A 16978-nucleotide genomic window follows, 5' to 3' on the forward strand; every position below is an offset into this window, starting at 1 on the left:
TCTCAGTTTTTAAAACTCTGACTTAGAAAAAAGAAAAAAAAAATCTCATCAAAAGAGAGGAAAGTGAAGTCGTTCAGTCGTGTCCCACTCTTTGTGACCCCGTGGACTGTAGCCCACCAGGCTCCTCTGTCCATGGGATTCTCCAGGCAAGAGTACTGGAATGGGTTGCCATTTCCTTCTCCAGGGGATCTTCCCGACCCAGGGATCAAACCCAGGTCTCCTGCATTGCAGGCAGATGCTTTAACCTCTGAACTACTAGGGAAGAAGCTCAGAGGTTAAAGAGAGGAAGTGCTAAGCAAATAAAGGAACCAAAAAAGGGTTATAAAGGCTGCTTCACGCTGGCTCATTCAGTCCCTTTGTGGTCCTCTTCTCCAGCACATGCCAACACAGTGCTCTACAATCTGTGTGCGGGACCAGGGCATCTCGGCTGTGAGGCAATGGAGGAACTGGGTGAGTGAGGAGCTTCTTGGAGGAGCAACTCGAAGGGATTGAAGACTCGGCTGCCATCTCCATGTGTGGTGGGGTGTACTTCTAGCCAGATGGAGGATAGTGTTGGAAGATTTTCTTTTCACTGCTTTCCTGACCTCAGGCCAACCAAGAGTGAAGCATGAGGAACTATGTTATTTTGGGGAACTATGGGTTTGCTGTTTTTAGAGGCACAATAGGCAAAGAATTTGGTACTAACCACAGAGTAAACTCTGCACAAATATTTTCAAACTGAATTGTGCTTGAAATTGTGATTTTGTTAGGAGCGTTTTAGCTCCTTGGGGGGCTGCGAGGAGATCATAGTGGGGCTACAGAGTCGGTAAGTTCAGAAATGTGATTTGCGGGGGGAAGAAATAGGGGGGACTGGGTAAAGGGTTGTTACAAGGAGAATAAATGGACTAGAAGTGTGAGAATGAGGGATCCGCAAAGGGTGGAGAAAGGCCAGAGTTTTTCATCTGTTCCATCGTTGAGCATTAAATCAAGAAGACACAGCACTGTTACTCCAGCGCCTTCATTGCTAAGCTTTTTATTGAGAGCAGCTCTGAAGGAACAGATGACCACGGCCTGCAAATATGATACCTCCTTCCACTCCAAAGCAACTGAAACCAGCACTGAAACCGTGGGCCGCATTGCTCAGAGAGATCCCTGATTTCAGACCTTGGGCGTGCCGTCAGGCTTGTCATTCTCGGGATTCATGCCATATCCTTTGCCAATTTTTGTTGCCATCATGCTTACAAACGCTGAGTCACTAAACTTTACCCAGCGTCCAAGCTGTATAATTCCATGGTGTCTTGGGTGGTTGTATGTCAAAAGTGCAAATGGCAGCAACAAAAAAAATCTTGCATATTGTCTTTTTTTAAAAACGTGTTTTGAGAGTTAGAGGAGTAGAGGAAGGAAGAAAGGCAAATTACAGAAGGGAAGAGATGTTAATGAAAAGGAAAAGGGTATTTAATATTAAAATGTGAACTGTTTTGGAAGTAAAGTCTATTTTAATACGTGGAGTAGAATATATTTTGAACTTGGCGTAGAATCCCAATTCTTATCCTGTGTGAGGGTTGGAGAGATTCATGTTTTTGGCTGAGTTCCACCCAAATCCAGCTCTGCTTTTTTAGGGATATGTCATGGCTTTCAAGGAGAAGGCAATGGCAACCCACTCCAGCACTCTTGCCTGGAAAATCCCATGGATGGAGGAGCCTGGTGGGCTGCAGTCCATGGGGTCGCTAAGAGTCGGACATGACTGAGCGACTTCACTTTCCCTTTTCACTTTCATGCATTGGAGAAGGAAATGGCAAACCACTCCAGTGTTCTTGCCTAGAGAATCCCGGGGACGGGGAAGCCTGATGGGCTGCTGTCTATGGGGTCGCACAGAGTCGGACACGACTGAAGCGACTTAGCAGCATAGCTTTCATGGAGAAGAAAATGGGAACCCACTCCAGTATTCTTGCCTGGAGAATCCCATGGACAGAGGAGCCTGGCGGGCTACAGTCCACGGGGTGGCAAGAGTCAGACACGACTGACCGACTAAAGAGAAAGATGGCTTTCATGTCGTAATTGGAAAGGGAACTAATCCTTATTCAGTGACTTAAGCTGAAACTCTACATTTTTATATATGTTAATCACGTTAGTGTTCCAAACAATCCTCTGAAATACGAAGTATCCACGTCTTTTTTTTCAAATAAGGAATCAAAAAGACAAAATAACTTGTTCAGCGTCACCGGTAGGAACACCTGACTAAATGACTAAACCAAAGCCTGATTAAGTGACAAGGTGTTCCTTTAGAAGTCTGTTGGCCCTGGTGTTCCAGCCAATATGACAACCCAGATAATTAAAAGATTAAAAAAAGATAGATTGGTGCAGTTTCACATTTCCTCAGCAGGATGAATGGCAGAGGAGTTTGGTCCCAAAATACAGAAAGTACCAGGTGGCCTGGAGGCAGCGCTCACGCGTGCCAGCCAGGTGGCCGGACCTCACCAGGCCATTAACAACCGCGCCTCAGCCACTCCTCCAGACGGTCGGCAGCTCAACGTCCAGCAGAAAGGCTCGGGTGGGTCTGCCTTCTCCCAGGTGGGGAGGCAGTGGGGAGGACAGTCAGCCCAGCAGGCCAGTATTTCCTCTTGGCGGCACTGCCCCCACTGTGGGCAGTTTATGTCCGCTCAGGAGATCTCACCCAAACCCGAACCAGGAGCAAACTGTAGCTCTGAACGAAGTCATTACAATCCACCGAGACGCTCAAGAGACCTCCCTTAATTCTTTTCCTGTGAATGTTGACATTGCTGGATTTCCTCAGACAAAGGGCTATAAAAATGGATGGTAGAGTTTTCAGTCTGATACACCCAACCCTGCAGCAGTAATCTCTTATTTGTCATACATTTGAAATTCAGTTCAGTTCAGTTCAGTCACTCAGTCGGGTCCAACTTGTTGCGACCCCAAGGACTGCAGCACGCCAGGCCTCCCTGTCCATCACTAACTCCCGGAGTTTGCTCAAACTCATGTCCATCAAGTCAGTGATGCCATCCAACCATTTCATCCTCTGAAATTAGTCATCTTTAAATTACATAATCTGGCCAAAAGGCAAGATAATCTCAGAGTGTTGGTGATATATATACGCATAGGAAACAGGAAGAGAAAGGGCTGTTAACTCATGACTGAAAGGAGTTTTAGTAACTCTGGTTAGCTGGTGCTTGTAAGGGTAACCTACTTTTAGGAAGATGGCTTGCTTCTCTTGTAGAGGGTCTTCCCTCTCCCCTCATCTTTTTTTAAAATTTATTTAATTGGAGGCTAATTACTGTACAATATTGTAGTGGTTTCTGCCATACATTGACATGAATCACCCATGGGTGTACATGTGTTCCCCATCCTGAACCCCCCTCTGTCTCCCCTCATCTTTATTGTAAATGCCTTTTTATTTTGAATCCAAGAGGAACCATGACTTCTGTTTGCAGTAAAGCTTAGGAAATAGAAAAGAAAGAAGCTGTATCTTAATAGAGGGCTACAGAATAAAAATATGGAACTCAGAAATTTGGCATTCAGTCTGAGAGAAAAAGTTTTGTTTTCTATTTCTATCTTAGTTTTCTTTAAAAAATTAAGAAAAAACCTTTTATTATAGAGAATTTTAAAATTTACAAGAGGAAAAAAAATACTTAAATCTGATGTACCCCTAAGTCACCTTAAACAGTTAACAACTCTTGGTCAATCTTACTTCATTTATACATCCACCCATTCCTTCTACTCCTAGATTATTTTAAAGTAATTTCAGGCATTGTATGATTTCATCTATAAACATATATATATAATTATGCAAGTAACCCTAATATCATATCCATAAAATTCTTAATAGTAATTCTGGATGGACAGGGAGGCCTGGCCTGCTGCAATTCATGGGGTCGCAAAGAGTCAGACACGACTGAGCGACTGAACTGAACTGAACTGAACTGAATGTCATGAGTGACCATTATCACACCTAAAATATTAACAGAAACTACAATATTATCAAATATCCTTGTCACACCTGAAATACATTAACAGTGCTTACTACTTATTGAATTTTCAGTCACTGAAATTAGTCACTATTTCTAATTCTTACTTCTTTGGTTCTTGCTTGTTTATTTAAGATTCATCCACTGCTGCTACTGCTAAGTCACTTCAGTCGTGTCCAACTCTGTGAGACCCCATAGACTGCAGCCCACCAGGCTCGCCTGTCCCTGGGATTCTCAGGCAAGAACACTGGAGTGGGTTGCCATTTCCTTCTCCAATGTGTGAAAGTGAAAGGGACGTCGCTCAGTCGTGTCTGACTCTTCGCGACCCCATGGACTGCAGCCTACCAGGCTCCTCTGTCCATGGGATTTTCCAGGCAGTAGTACTCAGTTATAAATTTCTTGAATCTTTTTTAACTATTGGTCCTCCTCTGTCTCTTCTTTTCCACTAAAGTTTATTTGTTGAAGGATCATTAGCCCTGAAGAGTTTAGCTCAGTTTGTTTATGTCCAAAATGGTGCATACAATTCAACATATTTGTGAGACAGATGCTTGAGAAAGATCTGTAGAAGATTTCATTTGTAAAAAAAATGGTCAGATCTTTTCTTATGCCATTAAGAGATACCCATCCCCCAACATCGGAAATGAAATCATTTTTTAATGACCTGTAAAGTTCATTTTCCCCATCTGAAGACTTTAGAGCTAGGTAGAGCTTCAGTCATGTCCAACTCTGCACAACCCCATAGACGGCAGCCCACCAGGCTCCGCTGTCCCTGGGATTCTCCAGGCAAGAACACTGGAATGGGTTGCCATTTCCTTCTCCAATAGGTAGATCCTTTAGGAATAATATAATCCAGTGTTTTGTAAAGTTTAAAACGCTACAGTCTCTGATAAGAAATTCACTGGAGGTTCACTCCTGGGTGTGGATCTGCAATTTAAAAACTACTATTGTGATACAATTGCTTCATTATGTGGATGAGAAAACAGCCTCAGAGAAGCACATGTCATGGAAAGATGACCCAGAGAATCCACATGGAAAAGAGGTCTGGCATTTCTGACTTGCAGACGTCAGGGATCAGATAGTTCAGGATCAGCCAGGTTCTGCATTCAGTAGACTGTGCTTAGTCGCTCATATCTGACCCTTTGCAAACCTGTGGACTGTAGCCCACCAGGCTCCTGTGTCCATGGGATTCTCCAGGCAAGAATATTGGACTGGGTTGCCATTTCCTCCTCCAGGGGATTTTCCCGATCCAGGGATTGAAGCTGCATCTCCTTGCATGTCCTGCGTTGGCAGGAGGACTCTTTGCCCTCTGAGCCATTAGCTGGCACTCAGGAGCAGTGTGACCTTACACAAGATATTTTTCTCTTTCTTAATCTACAAAATAAGGACAATACTATCACTTGACTCAAAGTATTAGGATGGCTAATACATAAATATATCACTATTATATATATCATACAATATATTCATATTATATTTAATTTATATTTATATGAATAATGTAAATAAATATATGTCCTGTGTTGATTTTATTAATTATTAATTTCCTGAAAAGAGAAAGTTGATAGTGTAATACTCATACAAGAAAGTCCGTTGGTTTCTCCTAAGAAAACTACAAGAGAAACAAATTTCAACTGTTTGGACTGAAGCATCTTGTTCGATTTTGCTGTATGTTTCCAATCAATCCATTTTTCTCCCCACACTTTAAAAGACAGAGTACCAATACCTTGAGAATTTTGTTACATGCTGGGGATATTAAGGAAAAAAAAAAAAAACATCAGGATTAAGAATCAGTTTTACTGTACTGGTATGTTTGGGAAAACTGTAAAATAATTGCTTATATTTTTCTGATAGGAAAACAGGTAGCATTTACACCTAGAGTCTATTATACAGAGAGAAGTAAGTCAGAAAGAGAAAGATAAACATTAAATATTAACGCATATATATGGAATCTAGAAAGATGGCACTGATGAACCTGTTTGCAGGGCAGCAGGAGATGCAGACGTAGAGAACATGCTTGTGGACACAGCGGGGGCTGGAGATGTTGGGAAAAACTGAGAGTGGCATGCAAGCATATACATTAGTGTATATGAAATTAGACGGCTGGCGGAAATTCACCGTATGACGCAGGGAGCTCAAATCCATTGCCCTGAGACAGCCTAGTGGGGTGGGGTGGGGAGGGAGGTGGGAAGGAGGTTCCAGAGGGGGGCCATGTGTATACCTATGGCTGATTCATGTTGCTATATGGCAGAAACCAACACAATATTGTAAAGCAATTATCCTCCAATCAAAAGTAATTTAAAAATATATTTTAAATGTACTCATTTCCTTGGCTGTGCCAGGTCTTAGTTGCACACGTGGAAGCTTTGCTCTTCAGTGCGGCGTGTGGGATCTAGTTCCCCGACCAGGGGTTGAAACCAGGCCCCCTGCATTGGGAGTGCGGGCTCTTAGCCACTGGACCCCCAGGGACGCCCCTGTTTACATTTCTCTAATTGGAGATCTTCGTGGGTGATCGACTCTCAATGATAAAAATGAATACAGGGCAATATAGAAAGTCAAAGTGAAGAGGAACTCAAAAGCCTCTTGATGAAAGTGAAAGTGGAGAGTGAAAAAGTTGGTTTAAAGCTCAACATTCAGAAAACGAAGATCATGGCATCCGGTCCCACCACTTCATGGGAAATAGATGGGGAAACAGTGGAAACAGTGTCAGACTTTATTTTTCTGGGCTCCAAAATCACTGCAGATGGTGACTGCAGCCATGAAATTAAAAGACGCTTACTCCTTGGAAGGAAAGTTATGACCAACCTAGATAGCATATTCAAAAGCAGAGACATTACTCTGCCAACAAAGGTTTGTCTTGTCAAGGCTATGGTTTTTCCTGTGGTCATGTATGGATGTGAGAGTTGGACTGTTAAGAAGGCTGAGCACTGAAGAATTGATGCTTTTGAAGTGTGGTGTTGGAGAAGACTCTTGAGAGTCCCTTGGACTGCAAGGAGATCCAGCCAGTCCATTCTGAAGGAGATCAGCCCTGGGATTTCTTTGGAAGGACTGATGCTAAAGCTGAAACTCCAGTACTTTGGCCACCTCATGGAAGAGTTGACTCACTGGAAAAGACTCTGATGCTGGGAGGGATTGGGGGCAGGAGGAGAAGGGGACGACAGAGGATGAGATGGCTGGATGGCATCACTGACTCGATGAACGTGAGTCTGAGTGAACTCTGGGAGTTGGTGATGGACAGGGAGGCCTGGCGTGCTGCAATTCATGGGGTGGCAAAGAGTCGGACACAACTGAGCGACTGATCTGATAGAAAGTCAAACTGTAGAGTGAGACTATGTGATTGAACGCAGCTGTCGGAAATAAGAGATAGGCTACAGTATGCAGAGGGCATTAAACATCTCCTGGTAAAACAGACCATATTCTTGAAGTCAAATAAGGAGTAAGGGAGGATGTTTGAGTTTAGATTTAACTCTTAACCTAAGAGAAAAGGGAGATAAATGGCGGCGTAGCAGGGGTACTCGAGAGGATAATTATTCTAGAAGATGTGCATAGTCCATATCATGATTCCCTTGTATCTTTTGATATAGATGCCTTGTTGGAGGAACTGGAATACTCTACCTTCCAGGAAAGTGATGAATACTCCAAGGCAGCTTCTCCTCCAGTGGATCAGCATTCGAGAAAGGACAGTAACCTTGATGAGACTTCAAAGGTCCCTTCCATTCCTGATGACACGAATCCCTTTCCAGTAAGTTTTCATTTATTGAAGTATCTTGAATATACATATTTGAGTGCATTTCTGAAAATTAATTGTATCTCAAATAAAATTATGCAAAAAGGAGAATCACATATCCAAGAGACAGAAAAAACCTTCTCCTTAAAAATTAAAAAAAAATTTTTTTTAAATGATAAAGGTGGTTGTTTTTGGAAAGAGGAGGAGCTCTGAGAAAAGTATCTTGGAAGAGTAAGTCTTTGGAAACTTTTTTTTTCTTATTAGAGCCTGGAGCTGGCAGAGTATTGTGTAATTCACTTGGGATATTCTGATATCACCATTTGGGTATCAGACATGCATGTTGCAGTTTGATTGGAATGTCACTCAGTAAGGCCAGAGATCACTTGGGCAAGGCCAGGTGACAGTTTAGCTAAATCTTGTCAGGATGGCTTTTTTAGGGTATTCACTTTCTGGCTCTTCTTTTCTGCTGAATATATTAGGAAATTCAATTATTTGTATATCCAGAGGTGAGGAAGCTCTAGGGAACCAACACAAAAAAACTACGCTCAGGAAAGATTATGAATTAACCTCCCCGGAAATCCAATTTATTAACTTCTGGTTAGAATTTAAAGGATCAAGTAGAGCAGATACGAATAACATTTGTTGATACATGTTGATATATATCCTTCCCTATGGATAAGTCTACATGCATCTACTTTATAATTAGAAGCTTACTTGGTGAGAATGGGTTACTACAGGAGGAATCAAGAAGATGCTTTTCATATCTGGTGTTTCTGAACGATGATTTGTTTTCTTTTGGGCCACACTGTTCTGCACGTGGGATCTTAGTTTCCCGGCCAGGGTTTGAACCTGTGCGTCCTGCACTGGAAGAGCGGACTCTTAAGCACTGTAGCACAGGGAAGCCCCTGAACTATGGTATGCTGACCCATCCTTGCACACCGTATGGTCACCAGTAGCGCAGACTTGAAATCCGGGCCTGTGGGAAGGCTTCCTCTTTAACCGCTCTTCCTTCCAGCTATGCCGGTACAGTTTTCAGGACACGCATTTCTCTCTTCTGGGGAGCCATTGTCTCTGTTCTCACTGTGAGGTATAGCCATAGACTCCTAACTGGCCCCCTCACCTGACCCCCTGCAATTTCTTCTCCAAATTGCAGTCAGGGTAATCCTGTAACACTTAAATCAAATCACCTCATTCTCCTACTCAGAACCCCGCGATGAATTCTCGTCTCATTTGCAGTAAAAAGCCACAGTCTTCACACCGACCTGATTCATGGGTGACCATATGTCTTGGTTCACTTGGAAGAACCTGGGTTTTTGCTTATTTTCTTGACATCCTCTTATTGACTTTACCTTTTACCCCAGATTTTCCATATTTTTGTGAAATTTTAAAGATTAGTATTAGCTTTAAAGTAAGCCAGCATGGATTATAAACCCCCATTTGGTTCTTCTGGCTTCTCTCACAGTCTCCTGTGGGAGTATATAAAACACATGTGCCGTGAGCGGAGTCCTTATTTTATTATTGCTGTTGTTCAGTCACTCAGTCCTGTCTGACCCTTTGCAGCCCCATGAACTGCAGCACGCCTGGCTTCCCTGTTCACGCTCTCCTGGAGCTTGCTCATACCCGTGTCCATCGAGTCGGTGATGCCATCCAGCCATCTCATCCTCTTTCAGCCCCTTCTCCTCCTGCCCTCAATCTTTCCCTGAATCAGGGTCTTTTCAAATGAGTCAGCTCTTCGCATCAGGTGGCCAAAGTATTGAAGTTTCAGCTTCAGCATCAGTCCTTCCAATGAATATTCAAGACTGATTTCCTTTAGGATGGACTGGTCGGATCTCCTTGCAGTCCAAGGGACTCTCAAGAGTCTTCTCCAACACCACAGTTCAAAAGCCTCAATTCTTTGTGCTCAGCCTTCTTTATGGTCCACCTCTCACATCCATACATGACTACGGGAAAAACCATAACTTTGACTCTATGGACCTTTATCAGCAAAACGATGTCTCTGCTTTTTAATACACTGTTTAGGTTTGTCATAGCTTTTCTTCCAAGGAGCAAGGATCTCTTAATTTCATGGCTGCAGTCACCATCCACAGTGATTTTGGAGCCCAAGAAAACAAAATCTGTCACTGTTTCCATTTTTTCCCCATCTATTTGCCATGAAATGATGGGACCAGATGCCATGATCTTTGTTTTTTGAATGTTCAGTTTTAATTATAGCTGGATCTAATAGATGTGGTTTAGTCGCTAAGTCATGATCGACTCTTGGTGACCCCACGGACTGTAATCCACCAGGCTCCTCTGTCCATGGGATTCTCCAGGAAAGAACACTGGAGTGGGTTGCCATTTCCTCCTCCAGGGGATCTTTGCCACACAGGGATGGAGCTTGGGTCTTCTGCATTGTAGGTGAATTCTTTGCCAACTGAGCTACAAGCGAGGTCTAGGATCTAAGAGACGACTAATGACAATGACTAGTCTCTCATTTCCTGATCCTGTTAAGACAAAATCTAACTGGCAGCACCCTTTGGAGGGTGATGCTCATGGTGCTGCTCTTACAGCCAGAGCTTAAGCACAGCAGTCAGTGGTGCTGACTCCTCTGGGTTTAAGTGGTGGCAAGAAAAATGAGGAGGTATTTTTTCCCCTGCTGGCCGCTTGTCATAGCACTGCTTGTGCCCTGCTGTGGTCTGTGAGATAATCTGTGAGATTCAGAGAGTCTCCTCAGGGTCAGAGAGAAATACAGGAAACTGTGGCTTAACGTCATACACATCTTGCTGAAGAAACAGAGGCTGAGCACTCTTGCCATAGGGTACAGATCAGATCAGTCGCTCAGTTGTGTCCGACTCTTTGCGACCCCATGAATCGCAGCACACCAGGCCTCCCTGTCCATCACCAACTCCCAGAGTTCACTCAGACTCATGTCCATAGAGTCAGTGATGCCATCCAGCCATCTCATCCTCTGTCGTCCCCTTCTCCTCCTGCCCCCAATCCCTCCCAGCATCAGAGTCTTTTCTAATGAGTCAACTCTTCACATGAGGTGGCCAAAGTACTGGAGTTTCAGCTTTAGCATCATTCCTTCCAAAGAAATCCCAGGGCTGATCTCCTTCAGAATGGACTGGCTGGATCTCCTTGCAGTCCAAGGGACTCTCAAGAGTCTTCTCCAACACCACAGTTCAAAACCATCAATTCTTCACCGCTCAGCCTTCTTCACAGTCCAACTCATAGCCTTGACTAGATGAACCTTTGTTGGCAAAGTAATGTCTCTCCTTTTGAATATGCTATCTAGGTTGGTCATAACTTTCCTTCCAAGGAGTAAGCGTCTTTTAATTTCATGGCTGCAGTCACCATCTGCAGCGATTTTGGAGCCCAGAAAAATAAAGTCTGACACTGTTTCCACTGTTTCCCCATCTATTTTCCATGAAGTGATGGGACCGGATGCCATGATCTTCGTTTTCTGAATGTTGAGCTTTAAGCCAACATTTTCACTCTCCTCTTTCACTTTCATCAAGAAGCTTTTTAGTTCCTCTTCACTTTCTGCCATAAGGATGGTGTCATCTGCATATCTGAGGTTATTGATATTTCTCCCGGCAATCTTGATTCCAGCTTGTGTTTCTCCCAGACCAGCGTTTCTCATGATGTACTCTGCATATGTTAAATAAGCAGGGTGACAATATACAGCCTTGACTTACTCCTTTTCCTATTTGGAACCAGTCTGTTGTTCCATGTCCTGTTTTAACTGTTGCTTCCTGACCTGCATACAAATTTCTCAAGAGGCAGATCAGGTGGTCTGGTATTCCCATCTCTTGAAGAATTTTCCACAGTTTATTGTGATCCACACAGTCAAAGGCTTTGGTATAGTCAATAAAGCAGAGATAGATGTTTTTCTGGAACTCTCTTGCTTTTTCCATGATCCAGTATTCTTGTTAAAGAAGTTTTGTCACTGATTGTATATTAAAGATGTTAATTTTATTATTTGGTAATGTTTTTAAATTCTGTAATGAACACTTCCAGCAGCATTTGGCCCAAATCCAAACCAAAACCAAAACTACACGTTTAACTGTCTCAATAAAGTTGATGTTTGGGACTCCTCTGGTGGTCCAGTGCTTAAGCATCTGCCCCCTAAGTGGAATCTATTTATGCTTAACTTTTGAAGTAGATCTTGATGCTTCTTCATAATATTTGTGTCTTCTGGTTTTTGAACCAACAATGATATTTCTACTCCCTGCTGCCCCATGTTGGATGGTAAATATTAACAAAGTTGAACAAATACTTTGTGCAGAAGACACACTCATCATCATCTCTTCTTTTTAAAAAGCTTTATGATGTATTTATCGGTTGTGCTGGGTCTTCATTGCTGCTGGTTTTTCTCTAGTTTCGGTGGGCTTTCTCTCGTCAAGAAACATGGACTGTACAGAGTGCAGGCTTCAAGACTGGGGCACCTGGGCTCAGCATTTGTCCAAGGATTTGAACCTGTGTTCCCTGCTTGGCAGGCAGATTCTTAACCACTGGATCACCAGAGGAGTCCGATCATCAACTTTCTTAAGACAATTAAACGTGTAGTTTTGGTTTTGAGAAGTTAATACTTAAGAAGAACGTGCCAGGTGATGATTCAGTATGTGAAGCTGCAGGAGGTGTGTTTACATGCCCTTGTGATACACACCTTCCATACGGACCAAATGACTCTCCTCAATTAATTTTGCTCATTTTCAATTCTAAGTTTTCTTGTGCTTGTAATTAAGTGAACTAGTGATAATTAATTGACTCCTTTTGCAAGCCACCAGATAATGTCAGATTAAATCAGTTAGAGGCCTCAATTAGAAACTTTAGTTCCAAATTGGTTTAATTGTTACAGCTCATTCAAAGGACCACAGAAAAGTACTTAGAAGTTTATTCTTCTGTCTAAAATGAAACATCTGATATTGCTAATGCCATTGTAAATTTAGTTGAAAGGTTCAACAATGGAGATCAATGTTGTTTTGAGGGGGTGATAATGCTGATACAAATTTTGATGGAGCACAGCCTAATGGTAAAATCAATGTTTTTTTCATACTTGAAAGCCTGTGGAGCGGATAGGTAGTTGGAACTGGTCGTGATGTGCATAAAATTCATGACTGCATCCAAATAAGCTTCTGTATTCTACCAATCAGAATAGAAACTGTGGTTCTTAAAATTTACAAAGTCTCTCTCTATATATATTTACACACAATCAGTGGAGAAGGAAATGGCAACCCACTTCAGTATTCTCGCCTAAGAAATCCCAAGGACAGAGGACCCTGGTGAGCTACAGTCCATGGGGTCAAAAAGAGTTAGACATGCCTGAGCAACTTATCACATGTGCACACACACACACACACACACACACACACACACACAATCAGGGTGTGTGTGTGTGTGTGTATCTCATCTACAAAACTTTTGTGACAGAAGCTGTTGTTGAATCTAAAAATATATATTAGCATGGCTGTATATATTTTCTCTATTCATTGCCTGCCATCAACTGGGTTTTATAAATGTCTGAGCCTTTGAAAAGTCACTTTGTAAAGCAACCTCAATAGAGGCCATGTTATGGGCAAAATCAGTTGGAAATATTTAATCAGATTATTTAATGCATGTAGCATGAAAATTCAGCTTTTGAAGTTTTTAAACAAGTTGCAATTATGTGCAACAAAGTTTGCAAAAAGGAAGTAGCTCAGATTTCTCCTTACAAAAGCCTGGGAGGAAATGAACCAATCAAAAGATGAGCCCTCAAACATTTTCATGACCTAATTTGAAAATCATGTTTTGGAAACATCTCAACTTTGATGGACCTCCTGATTTTAGTTGAATAAATTTATATTCCCATCAGAATGGGTTGAAATTGTGAAGGCCTATGATTTTGCAGTATCTACATTTGATGAAACGTTAGAAGGCATCATTTAAGACCTCTGTCTTGTAAAAATATCGAAGAAAGTTGTGCTGAATGGAGGCAGAAATACTGCACGTGTGAAAATATTGGAGCTGAAATATTTGCACATTTTAATACAAAAAATAGGATTGAGGATATCTTCCACTCAGCAGAATCTGCTCCAAGCTTAAAGGTTCATCACCATCTAGACAGGGAGTATCTTCTCAATTAAAATTATTATGGGCTATGGAGAAACAGTGTCAACAATTTCAGATATATTAACCGTAAAACACAGCTTCAAAGAAGACTGAAATTTAATAAAAAGGGTAAAAATAAATAAGATCATGTTGAAAAAAGGCATTTTTTCAGAAAAACTTTAGCATCATGATGTTAAAGACAACAATGGCTAAGTAGCCAATTAAGATATGCATACATATATCTCAAAAATGTTTACTTGTGCCATTTTAAAATGCTCAAATAATCAATATAAAAAGTTTAAAAAAAATTTTTGCTTTCATGTTCATAGCTATGTGTCATTTTAAAATGTTCTAGAAAATTTTATTTTGAGTAGAATTAGTTGATAGGTCTACCAATATGATAAAATAAAAATATTGGCCTATAAATACACATTTTAATGTAATATTAGTTATTTTTAGTACTCTCTTTCACTTGCAAGGACTTCCCTGGTGGCTCGCTGGTAAAGAATCCGCCTGTAATGCTGGAGTCCTGGGTTGGATCCCTGGGTTGGGAAGATCCCCTGGAGAAGGGAATGGCTGCCCACTCCAGTGTTCTGGTCTGAAGAATTCCATGGACTGTATAGTCCACGGGGTCACAAAGAGCCGGACAGGACTGAGCGACTTCCACCTCACGTCACTCTCAAAGGTGTCCCAGTCTGAATAATAAAGTATGTGCTCACCGAGCTGCATGAACTGGGCCCTGACTCTTCTTGTCTCATTGGCGCACTCTACTCAGGCCACGTAGGTGCTTGACCGCGGTGCCCGTGATATCTGCACAGTGTCCTCATTCCCTTAAGTCCCTGCCCAAGCGCTCCTTCCCAACCAGTATATCGGTGGACGCCATCCCTCCCCCTTTCCTCATCTCCCTTGTTGTTGTTTGGTCTCTAAGGAGCGTCTGACTCTCTGTGACCCCATGGACTATAGGCTCCCCCCTGGCTCCTCCGTCCATGGGGTCTCCCAGGCAAGAATACTGGCACGGGTGGCCATTTCCTTCTCCAGGGGAACTTCCTGACCTGGGGATCAAACCTGCATGTCCTGTGTTGGCAGGTGATTCTTTAGCAGTGAACTACAAGGGAAGCCCCTTTCTTATCTCCTACCCATCATTAATGTTTATTATTTTTTTACATATTAATCATGTGTCTCTCACCACCGTAATGTAAGGCTCAGGAACAATTTCTATTCTTTTGTTTTGTTTTTTGACTCCTGCATCCGCTAGCCCTCACACCTGACAGGCACTTAATAAATATATGCTCATGAAATAAACTACGGGTCAGCTACCCTTTAGAGTCACGCCTTATTTTTTCCCGTGTGTTAAATTGAACCGCGTTGTACTCTTCCCCGACTCCATCCTGTATAGTTCAAGGGGCTTCGCCCTGACTCATGTTGTTTTGTGGTTCTTTTCTGCGAGGGGTGACATCCCTGTTTCAGTGCTTTGAGGGCGGGGTGGGTTGGGTGGTCCCTGTATTTGTTCACAAGGCAGCTGCTGTGCTGAGAATTTGGCCTTTCTCTATGGGATGGCTGCTACTCCTCTGCCTTGTGAAAGATTTGACATATGCTAGTCATCAGTCCCCTTTAGAAGCTCCAAACATCTTCTAACTCTGGCTGTGGGTAAGTACTAGGATTCTTTTTAAATTTATCTTTTATTAAAAAATTTTATTGAAGCGTAGTTGATCTACAATGTTATGTTACTTCCTGATGTGCAGCAACGGGATTCAGTTATCATCTACACACATGTATGTATGTATTATCTGTTTTTCATATTCTTTGCCATGATGGTTTATCACAGGATACTGAATATAGCTCCCTGTGCTTTACCGTGGGACTTTGTTGTGTATCCAACATGCAAATAATGAGAAATTCATTCTTACTTCTTCTCTGTCACTTGCATGTCTTAGGTGCAGCTTGTGTATACTACCGAAATCCAGGGACCCAATGTCTACAGGTATTTTTCTTTTTAATTAAATATTTTAAACATGAAGGCTACTAGAGAATTGTTACCAACCTATGTTTGGGCCATCATTTGCTTTCTCAAGTGTTTGTTAGTAGCGTTCCTATTTCCCTCCCCTCATTCCACGGTCTGTGAGCAGTGGTGGAGTTCTGCCCGCTGACACGTGCCAGGTTCTCAGGGAGCCTGGCTTCCGGACGGGTCATCTTCTCCTCCGCGCGGGTGGGCGCTGTTTTTTCCTTTACCTCCTGACAAAATGTAAACAGCCCGAGTCAGCACAGGTGCTGTGACCCAGCTGTTCCAGACACCGAGCTTCCGTTCACTAAAGAGAAAACAGCCAAAGAAATGTCAGCAAGACGCTGACAAAATCAGAGCTAGGATCAGGGCCGAACTAAGACAGTGGGTTTCCATGGCAGATTGATGAATATATGTGGGTTTTGTTCTGTTGCTAAGTCGTGTCTGACTCTCTGCAACCCCATGGACTGCAGCATGCCAGGCTCCTCTGTCCTTTACTGTCTCCGGAATTTGCTCAAATTCATGTCCATTGAGTCGGTGATGCCATCCAACCATCTCATCCTCTGTCGCCCCCTTCTCCTTTGCCTTCAATCTTTCTCAGCATCAGGGTCTTTTCCAATGAGCCAACTCCTTGCATCAGGTGGCCAAAGTATTGGAGCTTCAGCTTCAGTAGCAATCCTTCCAATGAATTTTCAGGGTTACTCAACATTTATTTAGCGGTGGAGGGATTTCCTTTTAATAAAAATTACATATTGCTGCAGATTCTACTTACTAAATGATTTTTTCTGGCCAAGGCAGAGTTTGACGATCTAAAAAATTAAAGGGCCACTGTTTCTGTTCTCTCTTCAGTTATAGCTTGAAATTAAAAAAAAAAAAAAATAGACAGCATTCTGGGAAACAAATCAAAGGGTTTAAAATGTAAATGCTAAAGCTTCACGCTTGGTGAAGAGAAATACACCACATGAGCGTGGTTTCAGAATTGCAACCAGTAACTCACACGTGGCACAAAGATACAAGGAGGGCCTGTGCTCTCTTCTGAAGCCTTGGCACGACTTCCCATCTTAGGGGGCTTTCTGTTCATGTCAGAGTGAAGCCAACTTACTAATATGTATTGCCAGCTTATTCCAGTCCTAGGAAGCTGCCTGCTGGGTGTTCCCCTTAGGCCTTCCCATCTCTTTCCTTTGTAAAAAGAAAAAAAAAAGGCAAAACATTAAGTACGTGGTA

General features: G+C 42.5%; 1 protein-coding gene across 2 annotated transcripts in view; it reads left to right on the forward strand.

Moving 5' to 3' along the window:
* The first annotated feature begins 292 nt into the window (after positions 1–292).
* Positions 293–16978, forward strand: part of LPXN (leupaxin) — a 42828-nt gene continuing 26142 nt past the window's right edge. Inside the window, exons 1-3 of one of the 2 annotated variants that reach the window (XM_006056637.4) lie at positions 293–450; positions 7544–7701; positions 15690–15736. In XM_006056637.4, the coding sequence (XP_006056699.3) occupies positions 438–450; positions 7544–7701; positions 15690–15736 (218 nt within the window). In that variant the 5' untranslated portion in view covers positions 293–437. The remainder of the gene's footprint in view (positions 451–7543; positions 7702–15689; positions 15737–16978) is intronic. The other variant, XM_025266005.3, reaches the window with a different exon arrangement.

This window comes from Bubalus bubalis, chromosome 16 (assembly GCF_019923935.1).
Source record: "Bubalus bubalis isolate 160015118507 breed Murrah chromosome 16, NDDB_SH_1, whole genome shotgun sequence".
NCBI classification, from domain to species: Eukaryota; Metazoa; Chordata; class Mammalia; order Artiodactyla; family Bovidae; genus Bubalus; species Bubalus bubalis.